The 24,852-nt window shown below is 39.6% G+C and overlaps 1 protein-coding gene across 7 annotated transcripts in view; it reads left to right on the forward strand.

Moving 5' to 3' along the window:
* Positions 1-24,852, forward strand: part of CFAP74 (cilia and flagella associated protein 74) — a 125,377-nt gene that overhangs the window by 89,756 nt on the left and 10,769 nt on the right. For all 7 annotated transcript variants that reach the window (XR_012897383.2, XM_075906898.2, XM_025182669.3 and 4 more), the window contains 14 exons: positions 729-899; positions 2,092-2,269; positions 3,816-3,925; positions 6,344-6,466; positions 8,963-9,084; positions 12,934-13,062; positions 16,314-16,401; positions 17,089-17,262; positions 18,927-19,060; positions 19,747-20,023; positions 20,558-20,689; positions 21,434-21,579; positions 23,202-23,336; positions 23,737-23,846. Coding sequence is in view for 6 of the 7 variants with exons in the window: in XM_075906898.2 (XP_075763013.2) it covers positions 729-899; positions 2,092-2,269; positions 3,816-3,925; positions 6,344-6,466; positions 8,963-9,084; positions 12,934-13,062; positions 16,314-16,401; positions 17,089-17,262; positions 18,927-19,060; positions 19,747-20,023; positions 20,558-20,689; positions 21,434-21,579; positions 23,202-23,336; positions 23,737-23,846 (2,029 nt within the window). In the remaining variant the exon portion in view is untranslated. The remainder of the gene's footprint in view (positions 1-728; positions 900-2,091; positions 2,270-3,815; positions 3,926-6,343; positions 6,467-8,962; positions 9,085-12,933; positions 13,063-16,313; positions 16,402-17,088; positions 17,263-18,926; positions 19,061-19,746; positions 20,024-20,557; positions 20,690-21,433; positions 21,580-23,201; positions 23,337-23,736; positions 23,847-24,852) is intronic.

Here is a 24,852-nt window from a genome sequence, read left to right on the forward strand (position 1 = left end):
GCCTGAGACAGCAGCTCCACGCTCTAAGTCCTAACCTGATGCCCTGGTGGCACTGGTTCCGGCCAGTCTTAACTTCGGTTCAGGGTCCATTCAATGTGGACATGCTAGTTCAAATTAGCAAAACGCTAATTCGAACTAGTTTTTAGGTCTAGATGCACTAGTTCGAATTAGCTTTGTTTGAATTAACTAATTCAAATTAAGTTAGTTCGAATTAGTGCTGTAGTGTAGACATACCCTATGGGATTAAAGCTGTTATAGACCTAACAAGCTAGAATGTGTCAGATTGATCTGCAGTCAATACAACACGTTGGACTCTGTTCTTTTCAAGCATGGTAATAGCATGATAAGGCCATTTCATTGTGATATGAGAGGAATAATGGGGTCAAATTCCGCTCTGCAAACCAATATATAATAAATATAGAATAACTCCCTTTATACAAGGAAGTTACCACAGATTTATCAACTAATGTAACTAACCCCAGAATCTGGCCAACTGTTTCCAGCATCATTTAATTGAGTGAAAGAAGAGTTGTTCACTTTAATAAGACTTGGTTGTTTAGATGGGTTGGCTTTTACACAAAAGTGCCCATAATTTGTGTCATTATTTGACATTGTCTTTGAAGAGGTAATAAGGACTTTAAAGTATTGTGCTCAAAATGGTAGATGTTCGTTTAATTGACATTGCTGACTATTTAGGACAGCAGTAATTATGGTTTTTCTCCTTACAGCTGGCACTAGATAAAGAGCTCATTGACTTTGGCACTCATGTGGTGGGAGAGACAATTTCACGGACCATCATCCTGACAAATCAGGGAGCTCTGGGAACAAGATTCAAACTTCAGACATCAGCGGGTGACAATGGCACACACACAGCAGTGAAATCTTCCCTCGAAAAAATGGTGGGTTCAAGTACATTTTGTCAGGGTGACTTAGACCCTGTTTCTTTTGTTGTGCTTGTATATACACCCATGACTCTGTATACGCCATTCCAGTTCATCTGATGAAATGGGTTTTACCTATGAAAGCTTATGTCCTAATAAATTCTTTAATCTCTAAGGGTACGTCTAAACTACAGGCTTTTGTCGACAGAGGCTTTGTCAACAGATATTGTCGACAAAGCTTCTGTCCACAAAGAGCGTCTAGACTACATCCAGTTCTGTCGACAAAGCAAACCACTTTGTCGACATGAGAGTGTAGATGCAATAACACCTTCTGTCGACAGAATCCTGTCGACAAAAGGCATTATTCCTCGTAGAATGAGGTTTACCGCCGTCGACAGAACTTGGCAGTAGTGTAGACGCAGGTATAGTTTTGTTGACAAAAGTCCACTTTTGTCGACAAAACCCTGTAGTCTAGAAACACCCTAAGGTGCCACAGGACTCTTCGTTGTTTTTGCAGCTACAGACTAACACAGCTACCTCTCTGAGACATCAAAAAAGTGTTACTTGTATTAGGAAAGTGACAATTTACAAATAACATCTGAATTCACAACTCCTTATCTATATCCTCTTTCATAGCTGCTTTCTTTGCTAATTAAAACAAAGTTGTATTTAAAAAAGTGAGTTAACTATGCAAACCAGGAACATCAACAAATATTCTGGCTAGTGCATCAGCAACAGACTTGCCTGGTTTCAATGAGTCTTTATCACTGGGGACAAGTCTTGCTAAAAGACAGCTCAAGATATGCTTGACTCAGATCTGAGGCTGAATTTTCAGCTTTGACAGTTAAAGAAAAGCACACCTGTTTACTTGTGCGTTATAGGAAATTTGTTATGAAATCCTTGAGCAACAATACACAGTGTCAATTTTCCTGAGTCGTTTTTCTGAACAGTCACTCATTGTTCTAGTGAATTGTGCTCACTATATTGGTTCCATTTCCAAGCAGCAATAATTGCATCCTACCTCCAATAAAACTGTAGTATAAAAGTGTGCAGTTTGTATGGGATGCATAATACATTTTCTCCACACACAATATACAATGCAGCTAGATCAGTTTATTTCCTTTAAGAAAAATGGCAGGTGGAAATGGAGCTAGATGCAATAAGTTACATCTTGATATGTTTCATGGTTTAAAATGTTTCCAATAATAAGGTTAATCCAGCTTTAAATGGCATCATCTCTGAAGAGAAAGCCAGCAGCAGTCCTGCAGAATCATCCATATCTGAAAACAAGGACCAAGTTTCTCCTGTTCATACTGAAGAAGTTACCCAACATATAAGTCTTCCTGAAAGCCAGAAGACTGAAACCAGCCTGGGCAGCAGCCATGTAGGTGAGATTGTGGTTTTAAAAAAAATGACCCTTTGTCATTTGAGAGGCTAAGCATTCTCCTAGGAGTTTCATTAGTTCATATAGAATATAGGCGCTTAAAATGCTGAGCAGACTTTCTCAATAAATAAAACAATGACTATTCCAGTAGTGATATAGGTTTTTGTTTGTATGATATCCCAGCCTAAAGGCATCCTGGCAAGGCATAAAAAGTGACTAAAATAATGCACAATACAATTGCATATACCAAAAGCCATGGAGACTGGCCCCCCAATAACCTCACTTTCCATCACCTACTAACCTCAGATAGAAATCCAAAATCCAAATGGATTTTCCTACAGAGACTACAAAATTGTTATCATTGTTCTTGTCTCATCAGCTGAACACCCACCTTTCACAAGAGAACCACATGACAAGTTTATTTTTATAACCTATAATTTTAGGAACAACGTGACATACAGATGAACCTCCTCAGACATTTTTCCTCTCATCATTTAATTTTTATTTTTTGCTCTATAAGATTGTGGGGGTAAGAAAGGCTTGCATCCATTAATACAGATATTGAAAAAGTTAAGTGTTCCCCATCATTCTGATCATTTTACTATTCTGATCAAAATATGCTGTTAAAATCATATTGAGCTTTCTCTTTTTTTTTAAATTAAAATGGATTTTGTGTTTTGAATCTAAAACATTCTGTAACATTCTTTAGGTTTTTTTTACAATCATGGTGCTCTCTCCACCACATACAATATCTGCATACTGTCTTTCAGATGAGATCTTAAACATAAAGGTCTTCTCTGTTCTCCATGTGCATTAAAGATCCCATGACATATTGAGCATGGATTTACTGAGTCAGCCAAAATTACCCCTCTTCCCCGCAATTACAATGAAGTATGCAATCACCAGCTGGTTACTGCCCCCACTACAGAAGTAGCTACTTTTCTTTGGTGCAATATGAATATAGGCAGAGGCACTTTCAAGTCCTTCAGGAGGGTACGTGTTATAATCAACCTATAGTATTCATTTTTATATCTGTGCTGATTAAGACCCTGCTTGCAACACGGGTCTTCCTGAAAATATCACACTGATATTCTGCTCTCTGCACTCTCTGTGGATAGAGAGTCCAATTCAAGCTCTCTGTTATTTGGGGGCCTTCATGGTATTGGACCCAGCTCTCTCTGGGAAGATCCTGGGCACCCATCATAGCTGCATTCCACAGTAGTGGGAGGCTCTTCAGTGGGGAAGACAGAGCTTTCACATGACTAGAGCAAACGACTATGAACTCATTCTCACCGGAGCTAAGAACAATGACGGGTCTTGCTGCATTCTGAACATATACAGTACATCTTTAACAATTAAATTGTACCTTCTTCCCTTGTGATCATTCATATCAACAGAGAGAAATTCTCTAGATCCCTCATAAACCCCCTGCTCAAAAGTCTGAGAGGAGATATGGGGTTTGCATTATTTTCCAAAATTCAAGGGACATGGGCTCTGATGTTTTAACTCCCAGTTAGTCACCCATCCTCAACATCTGATTTGTTTTTTAGAACAACATAGTCGAGATACATTAAATGTCGAGGCAGATCTAGAGGCAGAAAAAGCACAAAGCCCATCAGAGCCACCATCTGAAGGACCAGTTGAAATTACACTGGGGAAGGTAATGTATTTACTGCGATATGTACAGGCTTTCAGCTAGTCTAATTCTTGAGCAAGGCCAACTGGCGAATCAAATCCTGCATTCTTTACTCAAGCAAAATTTGCATAGGTTTCAGTTTGAGCTCTGACAAAACCATGAGGTTTCATCATGTGTTATTTTATTTTAGGCATTTTATATGTACAGTAGAGCCTCAGAGTTATGAACTGACTAGTCAACCACCACGGAACTGGAAACATGCAATCAGGCAGCAAAGACGAAAAATGCAAATACTGTACTATCCAGCACAGTACTGTGTTAAACGTAAACTACAGGTTGAACCTCTCCAGTCTGGCACTCTCTGGTCTGGCAACATCTATGGTCCAGCATGATTTTAGATAGCCGGATGCCGACTTTTCATGGGTGTGGCCTAGTTTCCCACAATTCCATAAAGTTTGTTTACAGCCGCCAGCCCTGGCTTTCAATGTTCTGTGCTGTTATTTAGCTCTAATTTACCCCTAAATAAGAGCCCAGTAAAGATCCCATGACAGGAGATAATGCTGCTTGATAATACTGACCTCCTGTAGTCTGGCAAATTCTCTGGTTCGTCACTGGTCAGGTTCCAAGGGTGCTGGACTAAAGAGGTTCAACCTATACTAAAAAAGGGAAAGTTTAAAAAAGATTTGACAAAGTAAGGAAACTTTCTGTGCTTGTTTCATTTAAGTTAAGATGGTTAAAAGCCACATTTTCTACTGCATAGTAAAATTTCAGAGCTATATTAAGTCACTGATCAATTGTAAACTTTTGAAAGAACAATCATAACATTTTGTATGAAGTTACAAACATTTCAGTAATGAACCACCTCCATTCCCAAGATGCTCCCAATTCAGGTTCTACTTGTATTTGTACTGTGCAGGGTGACCTATCTTACATTGGCTTTTTCTGACTAGCACGTACTGGCCAACTGTCAGGAAAGAGAGTATACATATATTTTACCCTTTGTACTCTTTCAGTCTCTGATTCAGTTTCTGTGTCTTCTATGCCTTTTAAAAATGTACAGTGTTTAATGTAAAATTAAACCAAAGCATATTATAATCAGACTGGGGAATTTTCATTGAATTTCTTCCGCTTTCATAGGGTCACCATTATTTAGTGTAAATTACAAATGTTGCCACAACTGCATGGGATGTGGAGTCTCATGTTTTCATTGAAATCAGGCCACAGTTTGTGGCTTTTATTCATTATTATTATTCATTATATTGTACTAGCACTCAAAATACTTAAGGCCATGTACAGGCTTACCTAGACATAGTGCTGGACGTAAAAACTTTGCAATTTAGAAAGATTGGGGGGCGGGAGGAGGAATAATCAAAACAAAACAAAAAAAATCACCCAGAGAGAGATGGTCTCTCCTTCTCCCCTTGCTTCCTCTCTCTGACCAAAGAAAATATTTCAGATTAGGGTAGCAGGCTCTTCTCAAAAGCTGATACATCCTATGTGAGATGGGGAAAGACAGGCCAAGGGACCCTTGGCAGGGGCCTCTAAATCCACTCCGAGAGGGGCTGGAAGGCCCTGTCTTATCCCTGCATTCTCAGCAATAGCTGATGTTGACTGTTTTGGAGCAGGATCTCCACATGTCCTGGGGTTTATAAAACCCACCTGTCAAGCATCTATTGGCTTCTGCTTCTCCTCTTGTAGAGGGGAGTATGAAAGGCTAGTGGGAGGAGGAACAGGCTTTTGCTTCACATATCACTTATGTGCCAGCCTAGAGATGATGGAAGGAGGCTAGAATAACCAGAGGAAATGGCAAAACACATAACCAAGATATCACACTTAGGGTGCGTCTACCCAGCAGCATTATTTCGGAATAACTGATGTTATTCCAAAACAATATGGTGCACATCTACACAGCAAGCCTTTATTTCAAAATCATGTCAAGCTGGAGAACTTCTTTCTTCTACTAATGGTAACTCTCATTTCATGAGGGGTAAGGGAAGTCGAAGGAAGTGTTTTTCCTTTGACCTCCAGCTGCGTAGACAGTGCAAAGCCAAATTAAGCTATTGCGACTTAAGCTACACAATTGAGATAGCTAAGTTGAGTAGCTTAATTCAACTTTAGCCCAGAGTCTGAGCACCTTCTGGAAATTAAAGAAGTCACTGTCTCAGATGAAGTGCCCAGGTTTTTGAAGAAGCAAGCTCTTTAAGGTACTATTGATACACTTTTCTGCTGAAGCCAGCACAGTGTCTTCTGTCAGACCATGGGCATAACTATGTAACTGTATAGCTCCGTTGACCGTATTTCTATGTACAAAGGCCCAGTAATTCAGTACAGGTACAGGCTCAGATACTGCAACAATGAGCACAGTATAAAATTCTATACAGAATAGAATAATGCAGCCAGATTTTAATGAAAGTTAGTAACACTTTTTTGCTTCACATTTAGGTTACAGAAGGTGAAATTGGACCCTTCAGCTCAGTCAAACTTCAGATTATTTTTACCCCATCCATCCCTGGGGATGTACATGCTGAGTTTGAGATAGCATTTGACAACCCAGACTGCAAACCAGTGAGTGTTTTTAAGTGACATGGTCTGGTCCCACACACTGAAGAGAAGAAAGTTTGACATCCTTCTGTGTGTCACAAAAGCTGAAGGGGCTTGAAGGTGGGATTGAAGCTGTGGGAGAGCTTAGAGAAAAATAAGTGTATAGTCATCCTAAGAAAGGAAAGTGAAACCACTTGGAGGAATGCATAACTGGGACAGGTGACAACTGCCATTAACATTAGAGTGTATTTTAATTCTGTACTTTTATTTCAGGCCAGACACAGCTGAGATGTTGATCTTAGTAGCTTGTCAGAAAATCCACACTTAGCAGGAGGCTCTCTGTCTCAAACCTAGCACTCCTCAAAATCCACAAAGAAGCAGCTCTATCATTTTCTGGACATATTTCTTTGGAAGGAGGGAATGTCCCTTCTAGGCCTGGGCTGAATCCTTTCATGAGGGGTCACTGTGGAAGCAGCTTGCACAGTGCTGACCATGATCTAAAAATCAAAAAGGCGTCTCATAAAAAGTGGAAACTAGGACAAATTACAAAGAATTAATATAAGCAAACAATACAGGTATGCAGGGGCAAGGTTAGAAAAAAAAGCACAAGCTCAAACTAGCTACAGACAAAGGGAAACAAGAAGATTTTCTATAAATATATTAGAAGCAAGAGGAAGACTAAGGACAGAGTATGCCCATTGCTCAGTGAAGAGGGAGAAACAACAACAGGAAACTTGGAAATGGCAGAGGTGCTTAATGACTTATTTGTTTCAGTCTTCATCAAGAAGTCTGATGAAGGAATGCCTAATATAGTGAATACTAGTGGGATTGGGTAGGTTTAGAAGATAAAATAAAAAAGAACAAGTTAAAAATCACTTAGAAAAATTAGATGTCTGCAAGTCACAAGGGCCTGATGAAATGCATCCTAGAATATTCAAGAAGTTGATAGCTAGAGGCTCAGATACCACCTCTATCATCCTTGAAAAATCATGGAAGACAAGAAAAATTCCAGAAGACTGGAAATGGTGAAATATAGTGCCCATCTATAAAAAGGGAAATAAGAACAACCCAGACCAGTCAGTTTAACTTCTGTACAAGGGAAGATAATGGAGCAAGTAATTAAGGAATTCATCTGCAAACACCTGGAAGATAATAAGGTGATAACAGCCAAGATGGATTTGTAAAGAACAAATCATGTCAAACCAATCTGATAGCTTTCTTTGATAGGATAACAAGTCTTGTGGATAAGGGAGAATTGGAGTATGTGGTATACCTAGACTTTAGTAAGGCATTTTATATGGTCTTGCATAATCGTCTTATCAATAAACTCGGCCAGTGTTTCTCAAACTGTGCTCCACGGAGCCCCAGGACTCTGTGAGACATATCCAGGGGCTCCATGAGGTTGACAAACTGGAAACATCGACAGGTTCAGCACATACAATCAGTAGACTGCTGGGGTGCCGCATAAATATTTACATATGTAAAGGGCTCCAGAGCCCAAAAAGTTTGAGAACCACAGAACTAGGCAAATACAACCTAGATGGGACTGCTATAAGGTACGTCCATAACTGGCTGAATAACCCTTTTCAGAAAGTAGTTATTAATGGTTCACAATCCTGCTGGAAGGGCATAACAAGTGGGGTTCCACAGCGGTCTGTTTTGGGACCAGTTTGGTTCAATATCTTCATCAACAATTTAAGTACGCTTATTAAGTTTGCAGATGACATGAAGTGGGGAGGGGTTGCAAGTGCTTTGGAGGACAGGGTCATAATTCAAAATGATCTGAACGAACTGGAGAAATGGTCTGAGATAAATAGGATGAAATTTAATAAGGACAAATGCAAGGAAGGAACAATCCGTTTCACACATACAAAATGGGAAGCGACTGTCTAGGAAGGAGTACTGCAGAAAAGGATCTAGGGGTCATTGTGGACCACAAGCTAAATATGAGTCAACAGTGTGACACTGTTGCAAAAAAAGCAAACATGATTCTGGGCTGCATTAACTGGAGTGTTGTGAACAAGACTTGAAAAGTCATTCTTCTGCTCTACTGATTAGACCTCAGTTGGAGTACCGTGTCCAGTTCTGGGCACCACATTTCAAGAAAGATGCGGAGAAATTGGAGAAGGTCCAGAGAAGAGCAGCAAAAATGATTAAAGGTCTAGAAAACATGAGCTATGAGGCAAGGCTGAAGGAATTGGGCTTATTTAATATGGAAAAAAGATGACCGAGAGGGGACATGATAACGGTTTTCAGATATCAAAAGGAATGTCACGGGGGGGGGGGGAATTGTTCTCCTTGGCACCAAGGTAGGACAAGAAGCAATGGGCTTAAACTGCAAAAAGGGAGGTTTAGGTTGGACATTAGGAAAAAATGTCTTTAATATTAACAACAGGATATATGATTCTGCTGTTGATCAGCATAAACCCTAGTTTCCCTTTATCCTGATTTGTTGTTAGAGATTTTCAATGACCTATATAAAGGAGTAACCATTATTGATTTGTATATTCAAATATATAGCTACACTTTTGTGTCATTGGAGTCTCTGTTGATGTGCCTGTTTGGGTGACCAATCCAAATGTTGATCTAAAAATCTGTATGTACGATCGGCTCTACCAGGATTCTGTCATCATTAGAAGCAGGTAAGCTATCCCACAATCCATTACTGATCAGCTTATTATAATAATTAAATAGGGAGATCGTAAGGAATGTCTTGTCTGAGAAAGAAATATAGCAAAGCATCATATTAAAAGGCGGGGAAAGACACTAATATAGTGACAAGTAGTACTTAAATAAATTTGAATAAAACCTCATGTCACCTAATAGGGCCTTCAAAATTTCCTTGGTCCTGCCTTGAGGAGACTGAAAGTCTTTATCAAGTGCCATCTGTGGACTTTTTGGCCATCTCCCTACAGGTAGGCACATAACCACAACCACAAATAGCACTAACTGGTTCCCATACTGGCTGTGTTGGCAGAGAAGCCAAAGACTTTGAATTAGCCAATCATTTAAAGAGTTAGCTCCTTCATTTCAGTATTGAAGCACATTGGTAGGTCAGTGGGGAAAACTTGCGCTGCTGCTGCATGTGCTGTATCTGGATGGAAGACTTCAGTCTCTAAGGCAGACACCTAACATCTTTTGCCTGCACTACATTCACATAAATTTTAGGGAAGGAAGAATGTTAAGTTTATTATTTCATTATGCACAAGTACATTTAGTCAGCCTGGGATACCCTACAAAATGCCTTGTATTTCTCATTGTTATTCTTCCCCAGGCTTTCCCCTGTAGTTAAAATCAATGTCAGAACTAGAAGCCAGCCTAAGGCCAGTTGTGCCTCATAAGAACTATGGAACAGCCACCATGGAGGTCAAGCATACCTTTAAGAGATACTATAATACCTTTATATAGTATAATCAAGCCTGAACTTGCCTATTGGTTTCTAAAAGAGCCAGTTTTATTTCCTTTAACCTCTGCTCCTACAGACCTAAACCCATTGGTGGGGGCAAGAGGGCAACTGCCTCATGGCCTGGGATTCAAAAGGTCTAACGACTCCTGGCCACTACTGTGGTAGCAGTGGTGGCTGGAGCCTTGGGCCCTTTAAATTGCCACTGGAGCTAAAGGCGGTCTGGGGGCCACAGCGTGGTCCAGGTGGCACAGAGCTGGTTACCCCAGCCCTGTTCCTTCTGCTCAAGTCTCCACCCCTTCTGGGAGCATGGAGCTGCTTCAGGGGACTGGGCAATTCTGTCAGCTCCCCTGCCCACTCCTAGTCTGTGAAGTTCTCACTTTATAGTGTTATCTAGATATTTAATTAGTGGAGGTATTTATAATACAGTACAGTGTTTCTGTCGGTCTTATTTCAACTTGGATATTGTTGGCTTTGGAAGAAAAGGCCTTCATTCTTTGGGTGAAAAGATTCACAACTGCCTTTGTTACTGTTTTTCCCTCCCTCATCTGGCTCTTCCATGCTACTCCTCCTCTGATGTCATCTTGTTAGGATCGTGCTGCTGGAGGGTGGCAAGTAGAACCACCTTGAGATGCAGCCAGAGCCCCTCACCGGAGTCCAGGCCAAAATTTCTACACTTCTATTTTTATCTCTGTCACCTGACCCTGAGTCAGTAGATCCATGCTCTGAGACTCATCACCATGGGCCATTTCCCCACCCCCTTTTTTGCAGTGTAAACATAACCCTTTATTTCCTAGATACTTTGTACACCTAGCACAAGGTCTTGTGGCTAAGGCAGTGGCCTGGAACTTGGGAGACCTGAGCTCTAGTCACAGCTGTGACAGATTTCCAGTGTGATATTAGACAAGTCTTTTTATCGCTTCAGTTTCCCATCTGTAAAATGGGGATAATAAAAATTTCCCCAGTTCACACAAATGTTGTACATTCATTAATGATTGGGAGAAACTCAGATGCTGTGATGCTAAGTGCCATTTAAATACATAGACCAAATCCTTATTTCAAAGGATCCTGGATGTTTGTCCAGGTACTTTTATATACAGTCCTCACCACTAATATCTGAGCCCTGTCCTATGATGTCAGATCATATCACAGTGTAAAGGTAATCCTGCAGATTGTTAGTTTCCTAGAGATCTGTGCAGTGACTCTTACCTTTAGAGAATGATTCTGTGAGCTACTCTGTTAATTGACTTACATGTGATGGTTCCCCCCACTCTATCTAATGCAGTCACTGACTTCGAAATGCTGAGTGTTTCTATTTTAACAATCATCCTATTTTTATTTCTATTTAAATGCATGCCAGTGGGATTTTTTTTTACTATCTCTGCTAGAAGACACATTCTAAACTTCTTACCAGAATTAGACACTACAGAAATTCTTCACAGTTGGAAAGAAATAGTAGAGCTGTTATCTCAGAAATTCAGCTCATAAATGTGACAAACAAGTTATGTAAGAGATTTCCTCGGTCTAAGATAACCCACTCTCAGGGACAAGATTATAAATGCAGAGACAGAATAATTTGTCAGTTAAAAGTGATTAACTCCCCCCAATGCAAATCCCAGGTTTTGAGATGTTCCTGGCTTAGGGAAGCTGTTAAGTATCTTAGGCCAAAATGTAGATAGCCAAAGGGAGCAGTCATGCAAGATGTGGAGGGCCCTCAGACCAGTGCAGCCTGTCTTCAGTATAATGGAGGATGAGGCCCTTTACTTAGCGTCCCAGTTCTAACTGCACTACAAGGTAGACTATCTGTTAAGCATTAGGCTTGAAACCCTAGTACAGACTGAACCGGTCTCATACGGCACCCTTCGGATCTGACAGGTGCTAACCAGAGAATTTGCCAAACCATGAGAGGTTAATATTTTCTAGTAGTATTACCAATGCTTCCACTACTTACTGGGCTCTTAGAAGACATTTAGGGGTAAATTAACAGCATAGAACACAGAGCTATGACTGGTGCCTGTAAACAAACTTTATGAGACCACAGGAAACTTGGCCACACCCATGGTAAGTGGACTTTCGGCTAACTAAAATCATACCGGACCATGGATATTGCCAGATCAGAGAGTGCTGGACTAGGGAGGTTAAACCTGTACTGACTATTCAGACTCTGGCAATGATGGCTCAGCCTTTCAACATGCCGAAGCAGGCACATTCAGTCCATGTGTGGAGAGCTTTTAGATAAAGCCAGGACTCTTGCCACAATCCATGGCCATTAAAGATTCTGTGCACTTGGTGTTGGTGGAAGGATTTAATCTGGGGTCGATTGCTATGCAGTGCACTTCACACCACACCACTAAGACAGCAGAATGCACAGAAAACAAGCAGAAAGGATTACTGTTGCTCATCATCAATGTTGCTGATGTGATCGGTTACAGCATTGGAAAAGACCTGGGAACAAAGCAAATGACTACTTAGCAAATGGCTGATTTTTAAGCTTTCATTCATATGCATTAGTCTGTTCCAGATTTCATTCCTCTTTTATTCTCCTGACCACTCAAGAGACTATCTCTGCCTGGCAGAGCTGCAGGCATTCAGACTCAGGGAATTGCTGGACTTTGACCATGAGTTAATATTAATACTGGTTTAGATTTGTTCAGTCTCACCCATCCCGGATTACTTTTGCTGAACCATGGGTAGGCCCACATTTTAGCAAGGCTGTCCCTTCACCTCTGAATGAGTTCCATCTAGAACAGAGTCCATGTGTCTCTAGAGCCTTTGGTTCAGGAAGGAAAGAAAATGTGAGATAGGTACACTATAGCCTGCTTTTATTCTGCGACACTTTGGCTTTGAATCTGGGTGAACTCAAATATAGAAACCTAGATTGGGAAACACTGTAGCCCGACAGAGAACACAACATTGTGATTTTGCATTAACAATTCTATGTACCCAGTGTATCTTCCTTCACTTGCAAAGGAAGCTTGAAATAACTCTAAGTGCCATGTGCAAAACTGAGCTGCAATGGGAAAAAGAGCTAGAGCAGTAAGTAAAACATCAGCACAAACCCACTCAGGTCTGTCCAATCTGTTTGCAGAGCAAAAGCTGCTCTACGCTTGAAGTTTGAAGTATGCAAAGAACTGAGCAACCACATGGAGCTTCTTCCGAAAACAGGTTACATTCAAGCCCTGTCAACCTTCAGTGTGCAGCTGAAGTTCCTTCCCAGGTAAATGAATGGTATTACTCACCTCTCTGTTTAGCATTGAAGATATTAGAGTGCCTATCTGTGAAAAGTGATAGAAATGTAGCCGTGTTAGTCTGGGGTAGTTGAAGCAAAATGCAGGACAATGTAGCACTTTAAAGACTAACAAGATGGTTTATTAGATGATGAGCTTTCGTGGGCCAGACCCACTTCCTCAGATCAAATAGTGCTTCAACTATCTGTGAAAAGTCAGAGCAGGCCACATTTTCTCTGACACCCACAAACTGCTATGGCTGTAGTTCACACTACTGATTTCAGTGCGATTGCATTGCTGTACTGAACATAGAAGTTAAATTACTCCAGATATATCAGAGATACTGAGAGTAGAATCAGACTTTGAGGTCCGATTTTCATTGGTGCTGATCTGAATTTTCCACTAATTTTATCTGGAATTGAGATAAAAATTCTACTCTGGTTGCTTTCAGTAAAGTCAGATTTTCACCCATGTGTATTCAGCCTCTCCAAAAATTAGACCCTCTGCTCTAAAATGAAAATCTAAAGTCAGATGCCAAAGCTTTTAACAGCATAAATTTTCAAAGAAAATATAAATGTTACAATTCTTCCTACATATTAAATTTTATCTCATTACAACAGTTATAATTATGACAACAGTTTCTAGTTCCTAACATCAGATTGTATAAAATCCCCTTTACTGTCCAATCATGGTGTTTTTAAAGTCAAGCATTTAATAAATAACAGAAAGAAAGAAAGAAAGAACTGAAGATTATTTGTTTCTGTAAGAAGTGAATTTTGATGGGAAAGGACAATAAGAGGAATTATTTAGTGTGCTCCATGGATATTAAACTAGCAATAAAGTGTAAGAAAATTTAGGCTGACTGACCTCAAGTTCTGTTAGATTGTGCACTAGTCTCCCCACAATAGTGGTGAAAGCCCATTGCTTGGGACTTTTAAGACTAGATTGGACAGAAAACTAGAGCATATATGGTAGGGAACAATGCTTTATTTGTGACGGTACTGCATGGAACGGCGTACCGTCACCTATTTTCCCAGCATACAGAAAAGGAATGGAATTTCCCCCATGTATACCCTGGCACCTGTTTTCCTGGGGCGGCTTGTCTCCTGCTAGAAGCCTGCTCAGGACGCAAGGCGTTTTTTTTTTCTGGCTCCCAGCACAGTGTTTCGGCTCTTAAAGGTTTGCATCTGGCGTACCGGCACTTTTTTTCTTACCAAAAAAAAAAAAAGCACTTATTGGAAGCAATCCTGAATTAGCAAGGGCAAGGTGATGAGGGAAAGGGGCAAACCATGGAAGGAAGACGAATGAACAACACTATCTTTAAAGAGCAGATATGCAACTGTAAATGGCATTGGCCTAGATATTTCTTTGTGTGAAAGAAACATCCTTTTGCCTCACTGTTCTTCACTCAATGGTGTTTGTGGACGGAACCTATCTAGAGAGCTGGTAACAGAAATAATATCACTGTGGAGACTTAGGAATGGGAAACTATTCCCTCCAATGCTGTATGGTCCAGGTATTATAAATAGGCACATAGATCTAAAAATAATAGAGGTTTTGTACTGACTTGGCTTGAAAGCTCTGAAATTGGACTGTACGAGAGTGAGAAGTTTCAGCAACTGAAGCCCACACATGCCCTGTTAAGGACAAATCTGCTATGTAATCAGACAAACGCTGTTGGTTTTCATGTTTGTTTCACTTCTGCAGCCTGTCTTTATTTATGTCTTTCCCTTGTATTGTGATCTCATTGATACTGACTCAGAGGGACTGGCAATTAATTAACATCAATGTCAACAGGAACAGATTGCCTATGTTGGTTTGCTCATGTACACCTAACTGTGGCCAGAATGCAGGAAGCTTCAATACTGATTACAAAGCAAGTTTTAATTCCTATTTATAGCTATAAAGGTTTTGCTAGAAAAAATAAAAAGACAGTATTGGTAATACTTTACTAAAATGCCTGCAAAGACAACCCTGGCGCATAATCAGCTCCTTTAGTAATACAGGCAAAACACACATATGTGTCTAATTATCCCATAAGCATTAGTAAGAATTTCATGCATCTATCGGACTAGACCTTTTTCATGTCCAGCTTTTTAATTCCAGCATGACACTTAAATAGAAATAAAATAGCAGGAATTAGCCTGGAACATTTATGCTGTTCACTTGTTGAAATAAATTGCAACAGTCCTATTCCAGCAGAACGTTTATTCCTACATCCAGGCACCTTAGAAGTTTAGAGAATTTATGATTTGTAACCAAACTTGGTAGCTATGGCCCATGTCTGATTGAAAGATTTGTCATTCAGCTTGTCCTAACTTTACCTGCATTTCCTCGCTAAATGCAAACTACAGGTAGTAGCCATGCAGAAAGACCACTGAAGCACTAAATATTTTCGGTAGTGTGTCCCATGTTTCAAACAGACATTAGCCATGTCATTATGGCCATTTCAACAGTTTGAAACATTTAACAAAAATCAATTTTATGACAACAATATTGAATTAATTGGAAGCTACTGAGTGTTCATTACTTTTAACAAACAAGACTCTCAAATGCCTAAATATGAACTTAAAGCTGGCAGTTTCAAAGAGGCCTCAGGAAATTAAGCAGATGGGGATGGCATTTTCAAAAGCACCTGATGTTCCTTACAGGATCAAGTCCCATTGATTAATAATGTCCATAAACTCCTAAACTGAGATTTTAAAAAGGAGCTTGTCTTTGGAAAATTGGGCCTTAGTATGTCAGATCTATTAATATGAATACCACATTGCTTATTATCCTAATAAAAGCTGATGTATAGCTTGGACAGCACCTATCTGTGTAGTGAGGGATGATCTTCCTGTAGAAAATCTATGACAAGTCTGCTCTACCTTTGACATGACTGTATTTTGTCTCTTGGGCACAGGTAGATTCTCCTAGACTATCGTATGTTTGGTTGGAAACTCCCTCCTTGCTCTTTCCCAGTATTTGCATATTCAAATTCATACAAAGACTTTACTTTAAGTCCCAATCCAGTGAAGCATTTAAGCATCTGATTAACTTTAGGCACCCAAGTAGTCTATTTAAATTCAAGTGCTTTGCTGGATTAGAATATGGATGAATATACCTTTTGGATCTTAACTAAACTCAGTTGTCTTAGACTTATACTTGATTCAGAATATAGGCACCGAAGACCCAGTTGTTTCTCCTTAGCTAGAGACCAGTTTGGTTGTCCTTAAATAAATGCACTTTTCTATTTCAGGCACTCTCTCCCAGAAGATGCAGAAAAATATTTTGACACAGAAACCAGGGTTCTGGAAGTTCCAATGACAATAACAGTTGCTGATAAGGTAAGTGCTATTGTGTGTTTCAAGTACTAGAAGATTTAAATTTTAACCTAGAATTGTGAAGTGTGTGGGGAAAAAAGTCACACTAATTCAGAGCTGCTTCAGGGCCAGATTCTGATACCCTGGGTCAGTGAGTGGTAGTTACTCAATGAGCCATCCCTTTGAAATCAAATCAGTAAGACAAGAGATAAAGAACTCACCCTGTGATTAAATTAATTTAAAAATTCTCAGAATGGTATAATAGATAGTGAGTTGTGTAAGATCATTTTCTATCAAGCATCTACAAAATACAAACCCTAGACTTTTAATTCTTAAAGTGTTCTCTTATTCACTGAAGTATTCTTTGGTTGCAGATAGCACACAGTTTTATTCAGAAAATATAAAACAGTGTACATGCATTTTAGGGTTCATGTTTCATACAGATACACATGTGACTACGTTCCAAAATATCTAGTGATTCTTTTGTTAGTTTTAGTTAAAGAATTGGCAAGTTTCCGTTGCTTGCTGATAAGAACCATGATAAACTGAAGTTCAAAATAAGAATATTACTTACATTAATTCCTGTTGAGGAACAGAACATATCTTAATACAAAGAATCTTTCTGGAAATCTTTTCATTTAAATCATATACCCAGTTCTTGCCCAGCACTCCAGCTGTAGTTCTTACATAGTACTTCCAATCTTGTTTCAGACTAAGCCAGTTGAATTTATTGTCCATGCAATTGTTACTACTTCTGATTTGGAAATCAGTCCAGCTGAAGTGAATTTTGGTTACTGCACTATCTGTGAAGCTGTTCAGACAACCATCACTCTAACAAATAAATCCATCCTGCCACAAGAGTTTGGATTTGTTGGACTCCCTGAGGTACATGGTTTCCCCTTCTTTCTTCTGTTTTAAATATATTAAATATATTTTATTCATGTGAAATGGTGCAACTGAGTGCAAACGAAACTTGTGACTTATATGGATCTTTTGACAAAGTACTGACCTAGGGATAGAGAGGAAGCAGTAGCCATGCTATACCTTGATTTTAATAAGACTTTTGACACAATGGAGCTCCTGGTTATCATGTCTCAGTGATTCCAGATCACATTTGCTCAGTTTACAAGTGACAATGTTTTTCTCATTTCCAGCTCTGCAAACAGCCTGGGTTCAGAGAGTCTGACTGGGTCCTTTCTGGTTCATGCGTTATCAGTATTAAAAATTCTCCAGGACAAATTCTGGCCTCATTTATACCTACTCAACTCAGTTTCCTCTGCAACCTGGCTCAATGCCAATAGGACTGTGCAGATCTCAATGAGGGTATAATTTGCCCTACAAAATTTTTAAAACCAAAGTGATGGTGATGTTGAAGCAGGAGTGTACCCCATCTGACACTAAGCTTCAGGTGAATGCCAGCATCATAAAATGAAAGCAAGCCCTACATCTTTTAAAAACTTGCTAGCCATACAAATCCAAGATGGGGCACACAAAAGACATAGAACCCCTGCAATGCCCATGCCATCAGGTCTTGTCTTCAGAGCAGAAAATCCACTTCAGATATTGAATTCTGTAGGACTGTTATGGCTGACTTGACAGACCCAGCTGCTGGTACTGCTGATCAAGCTAACATGTATGCTGCAGGCACGCAACAAATCAATCCCTGATTAGCAAGAAAGGTGTTTAACGTAACAAGAATGAGGAGAATTTTAATTCTTAATGATCATTTAAGCTATAGGAAACACTGGAGTTCATTGGGTCCTTTGGGCTAAGACTTTTGGGGCCTTCATGGAAATCCATTTTTCAAGCATGAGGTCAAACTAAGGTGCCTAGAGAATGAAACCTCCAGGGCACAGCAGGAGGGACTGAAATCTCATTAAATCCTAGGAAGAACCTGGCAACTGCTTTGCCAGACTTTTCAGAGAGTTGAAACCAAAAAGGCTTCTGACATGAGATGTCAGGACCAGTTGCAGTTACACGGGAGCTTCATTTCTCAGATATACAGCTGGGAGTGAAGCATAAGTTGTCATTTATAGCAGAAATACTGAAGATCTCAGACTCCTTGGGATCCTGACTCACATAGCACTGCTTATTCATTTTTAAAAGGATTCATGCAGGGGAAATTGGCATGTAATCTATTTTAATGGCTCACACAAACTATACAGGCCACTCACAAGTAGCCATTGTCTTAGCAGTCTAAAGAAATCTTCCTTCCTTGATCAAACAAGTATACTCCTGGAAGAAATCTCGAGAGCTATACACATCTATGTAGATAATATATGGGGCTTTGTCATCTGAGCATCTCATGAGCATTAATGGATTTATCCTCCCAACTTCCTAGTGAGGTAGCTGATAGCTTTCTGTCATCTCATTCATTGTGCATGAGGAGGATAGCTACATAAAAACAAGATGGTTATTATGGACAATAGGTGAACAGAAAGCTTGAAGATAAGTCCTTTCTCAAATGTCAACTCCTTTAAAATGTGAGGTTCCTTAGGTGCCTTGACTCTGTTCATAGTTACACAAGATTTCTTTTTGCCATTTTGAAGTTTGTAGAAATTCAACCGAGTGATGGATTTGGAATGCTCCTTCCCCTGGAAAGCCTGAAACTGGACATTATCTTCAAAGCCAACAAGGCAAAGGAATACAGTTTTGAGCTGACCTGCAAGTCAGAGATAAATAGGTATGCTAAGAATCTGGAAACACAAATGAGTAAAGTTTAGAAGTGTTACTCTGAATCAGTGGTGGAGTTCAAGAGGCAAAATCAGAGTCAGATAATTAAGTCCCTATAAATTTGGGAGTCTAAGCTGTACATTGGCAGAGGCAGGAGCTTTGCATTGTACAAGAGGTGAGTAGTGCCTGCCAGCCAGGCTCAAGTCTTTACTGAGTTTGTTGCTTTTTTGCCATCTTTCCTCCTACCCCATCTAAGTTTATCTGTATCATTTCTCCAGATATAAATGTGCCTCTAATTTTCTTTACCTGCAACTTCCTCCTCATCCTTTTTTCTTGGTGGAATTATTGAAGCAGTACATAATCTGTGTATATATTTCTTCTGAAGATGCTCATCATCTGTGCCAGGGGATGGTGCTGTAACAGTGAAGATATAAGGCAGAGACTTTCAGACTGAGTCTCATTGCATTTCTATTCAAAGATTCACATAGAAATAATTCAGGTAGAGCCTCTCTGTGGAGTTGCATATTTTAGAGCAGATATCATATCTGCCTCATCCTGCCATCCTTAGGCAAGATTTCCCTTGCAATCAGTAGAAACCCTGCTTGAATAAGAACTGCAGAATCAGGTCCCCAGGCTTCTGGACTGTTTAAGATGCTCTGTTTGTACTGAGACAATTTATGGTGTGTTTATTTTTAGACAATTCAAGCTGTCATGCAAAGCAGTTGGAGTCCACCCACCTCTTGAGTTGTCTCATTCCTTAGTCAAGTTTGCAGCAACAGCTTTAAATGATGTATCTACAGCAACACTGTATGTGGTAAATTCACATGTGAGCCTCAACCGCTTTACTCATGCTGTCCCAAGGATCGGCAATGGGGAAACTGCCCCTGTTGGACCAACTTCCTTTGAATTCCTCGTGCCAGAAGAGTCTCCGGTGACAATTATGCCTTCTGTTGGAACAGTTTTGCCGGGGAAGGTAAATTCATTCTGAATAAGTCACGTATTTGAATGCAAGAGATACAATCCTATGATCATCTCTATCCTTACAAATGTAGTGCCTTGTAATTAAAGTCCCAGAATATACTGTACCATTCCTATAAAAGTAATTAATATATGTACTCTGAGCTTTAAAGAATACTTTTAATGGAAATCTAGAGCTCAATCCTACAAACAAGTACGCATGTGAGTAATTTTACTCATGGGCATATCTGCATCAATGTTATAGCATGATTTATTTAGCCAAAAGGCATGTCAGTGTAGGAAATTTGGTAGTAATCTAAACTTGTTGCAGCATTGTGGACTTTAAAAACATTACTACAATTAGCCTTTTTCTTTAATTCATTCAGTTCCTTCACGAAAAGGGGCCAAGATATCCAGGGTCAAAAAGTTGCTGTCAAACTCATGTTCTCAGCTTCTGTTCATCTTGTGGGAGTTACAAATTATCCAAGTTCTGCCACTGATGTAAATGTGCAGCTCAGTATCATTCATTGTGTGCAATCTCTTCCCCCAGAAATGCTTGATACAAGTATACTTCAGACCAGTGTTGTCAGAGCAGCTAATCAGAGAAGAGGCCGTTCAGATGCTGTGCAGGGCTGATACACAAAGGACGATGTTGAAGAAGATTCGTGAATCAGACATGCAAGTAAGAACAGTTGAAAATCAATGTGCTCTGTTACTCAGCCAACTCTCAAAGGAAAATCAAGCTCATTTCTATAGCATTACTTTTTAACATAAAATAATTCACTATTAAAATACAGTAAATGAAGCCCAGTCTCAAAAAACCAAAGATTAGCAGTACAAAGTGGCAGTCAATGCCATCAGCAGACAGGATAAATAATAAATAAATGGTAACATTTTCAAAAGCACCTGAGCATTTTAGGGGCTCCTAAATGCCTAGATGGGACTTCTGAAAATGGGACTTGCACCTGAGTGACTTAGGCACTTTTGAAAATAGGGTCAGACACCCAGCTAATGTAAATGGATAGAATTACATTAAAAAGAGCTGCATTTCTTTATTCCAGAAGAGAATTTGCCCTCTGAGGCTGAGAGAAATGGTTCTACACTTGAATTGCCTGATTTTACTGGCTGTGGCTGTGCTTTATCCATTGATTATTGCCAATATTCATCACCTCTTTTTATATATTTAGATTGGGAGCTCTATGTGGCAGAGACTGTTTATTTGCTGTATGTTTGCATCAATATCTCATACAGTGGAACCATGATCCCTGACTGGAACATTTCCACAGAATAATTTATAATAATTTGTAGCCACCTATGGGATTTTAATAGGAATTGAATGTCCAAATTATTTAGGCAGCTTTGAAAAAGCTTAGTCTTAATGTGTTGCATGCTTATTATATAAACATAAAATACACTGTATTTATAGAAGAGAAAAGACGAAACCCTGTCAGGGAAGAAAGATGGAAAGAAATCAAGTTTTGCCATTTTCAGACAGCCTTCGAGGGTCAGAGGCAGTAAACATGGAGCTAACAGTGCTTTTGAGCCACCAAAACCAGAAGAAATAAAAACCAAGTAAGTCAGAAGCAACAGTTTCTACTGGGCAGCAAACAAATGTCATTTCCATACTGGTTTCATTAATCTATTAATCCTTGTGTATGAGCAAGTCATTTAACTTTAGGGGAGAACTAGCCTTTTTCCTTATTCCAAAGGTTATTTCCAAAATTAGCAGTGCTTCTAATCTACACTGTCATAGCCTCTCCTTCAAGGCAGAGAATCCCGCATTATAGATCAAACAGAGGAGCTGCAGGCTTGAAAGAATGTACCATGTAGCATTAAGCATGGCTGTACTATAATTCAGTTGAACCAAGCACAATACCGATGTAAAGGGCAATTGGCCTGTTTTTCAGGTAGGTGGCTGTCTTAAGTGATTTAAGCAACAGAAACTGACAATGAAAAATGCACCTCTTCCAAATAAATTAGTTGAATTGGTATTGAGTAAAATTCACCCAGGGCAGCACAAGGCTCACACCAACTGCCACAGACCCACCACCACCTTAATTGGGTAGCTAAATGTGGTATAGTCTAGAGGACCACCATTAGGAGGGGTTGAAAATTACCCATTGGGGAGTATAATAGTGCTTTAATGGAAAACTTTAAGGTACAGGGTGTCTCTGCTATAAGTCGCCCCAGTATACCTCCGTTCTGCGCTATAGTCATTGGCACTTGTAGGAACTGATGCGTTATAAGTCCTCCCATTCCCTGCTCTTAAGTCATGCAAAAAAAAAAAAAAAAAAAAAAAAAAAAACAGTTTGTGCAAATGGAAGTCAGCTGTGGGGAAAAAAAATTCCCCGCTTTAAGTTGTTTCACTATAAGTCCAAGTTTTTTGTAACATATCTTGGACTTATAGCGAGGGTGACCTGTAGTCACTTTGTAGCATGCAATTTATTTATTTAGATTTATACCATCTAAGAAGAAAGTCCAGTGCTTGAGGGCCCAGATCCAAAGTATGTAAGCATGGACTTAACATTAAGTACAGAAGAGTAGCCCAAGTATCCGAATAGTCCCACTGACATCAACAGGACCACTCATATGTTAAAGTTCAGCATATGCTCAAGTGCTTTGAGGAATTGAACCTTTGGGGATTTGGACAAGTATTTAGTACAATTCATTAACTATCAACATTTTTGTATTTTTAATCATGAATCAAATTATTGTACTGTAAGTACACAATCCACTCTAAAGGAAACGCGTATTTGAGAATTCTGAGGCACACTCTATCATGTAATTTGGGAATATTACTGGAATATAAAAGGATGCAGTGAACATGTGGGCAAAATTGATTTTCACTAGAAAAATCCTGCGTGAGAGAATTGCACTCAAAAGTGTTTTGTCTTCTCTAGTGTGACATTAAGTAGCTGGGTTTCTATTTTTTTTTCTCCGTCACATAAGCAGAAAAGCAAAACTACTTGTTCAACACGCTTTGTTGAACAGATCCACTGCTGTGGAACAAATGGACACACAGCTTTACTGCTAAAGTCCACTTTGAAACAATTAACGATTAATAAATAGTAAATGCAAGCAGTAGGCCAGGTCTGCAATTTAACAATCTGCTTGCTGGAATTAATACTACTGTACTATATTACTACTTGATTTTTGCTGTCTTCTTATTAAGACCATATTCTTGGATTCTCTAGTTCTGAAGAATATATTGCAGCTCAGTATTCCCTGATTAGGAATTTCACAGGAAAGTTTGAGCGATACATCATACCTTGCTTTGTTGCAAGTGGAGATATTGATGAAAAGAAAGGATCTGAAAATCTAAAGTACAGGTATGGTATAACCGAGCAGCATAAAACCAGATTGATGCAATTTATGGTGGATAGGGGATATGCTGAAAAAGTATTCATTCATTTTTTGGGAGAAAGGCCAGATTCTGATCTTAATTGCCCCATAAATCAATGGAATAACTCAGATTATACACCAGCACAATGGAGATCAGACTCCAACCTGCTAGTATCAAAGCACCTACGGGAATATGTACTATGTAAAGTATATGTGCCAGATTCAGTCCATCTCTTCTGCCTGAACAGATGCAAGAAAAGCAGCCAAAATTATACATTCTCTAACACTGATATAATGCTTTTACCCTCCCCCCACATAGGGTAAAAGCAGATTTCAGATACCAGATTTTATGATCTAACAGCAAACATTTTTTTTCCATCTCCCCAGTCCTCATAACACCTTGTACTTAGAGTTGCATTGTCCTGCTGTAGCACCATCTGTTGTGGTCACTTCAAATAATGGAAAAAACATCATCAACTTTGGGGAGGTCGCAGTAGGTATGAAGTTTGAATTCAACTTTTGAGTTTTTTCTGTCTGGCTTTAATTCCTTTTAAATGTAGCTTTGTTATGATTTGCTTGGCTTCGCTTGTTTACTTTAACCAAAAGAAGGCTGAGGGGGGACATGATTGCACTTTTTAAATATATTAGAGGGATAAATACCAGGGAGGGAGAGGAATTATTTAAGTTTAATACCAATGTGGACACAAGAACAAATAGATATAAGCTGGCTAGTAGGAAGTTTAGACTTGAGATTAGACGAAAGTTTCTAACCATTAGAGGAGTGAGGTTCTGGAACGGCCTTCCAAGGGAAGTAGTGGGGGCAAAAGATCTATCTGGTTTCAAGGTTAAACTAGATGGGTTTATGAAGGGGATGGTTTGATGAGATAACATGATCTTGGTAACTAATTGACCATTCATTATCAGTGGGAAATAGGTCAATGGAGGGATGATAGGAGTTACTATAGAGAACTTTCTGGGTGTCTGGCTGGTGAGTCTTGCCCACATGCTCAGGGTTTAGCTGATCGCCATATTTGGGGTCAGGAAGGAATTTTCCTCCAGGGTAGATTGGCAGAGGCCCTGGAGGTTTTTCGCCTTCCTCTGTAGCATGGGGTATAGATCACAGCTAGAGGATTCTCTGCATCTTGGGGTCTTCAAAGTATTTGAGGGCTTCAATATCTGAGATATAGGTGAGAGGATTATTCTAGGAGGGGTGGGTGAGATTTTGTGGCCTGCACTGTGCAGGGAGTCAGACTAGATGATCATAATGGTCCCTTCTGACCTTAAAGTCTATGAGTCTTACTCACTGTAGGATCACCTTGAAACATAGGTGTCTAATTTAGGCCACATGTAGGCACACAAATGGGTCCTTCGGAGATCAGAAAACCACTTATAGTACTTAAGAGCCTATTTGATGCCCAGAGATGTAGTCAGCAGCCCTAATGGAGACCACCTGTGTTTGTGCACTTTCACTGTACACCAGCCTCAGAAATGGAGTGAACATTT

Source organism: Pelodiscus sinensis, chromosome 24 (assembly GCF_052426305.1).
Source record: "Pelodiscus sinensis isolate ZL-2025 chromosome 24, ASM5242630v1, whole genome shotgun sequence".
Taxonomy (NCBI): Eukaryota; Metazoa; Chordata; order Testudines; family Trionychidae; genus Pelodiscus; species Pelodiscus sinensis.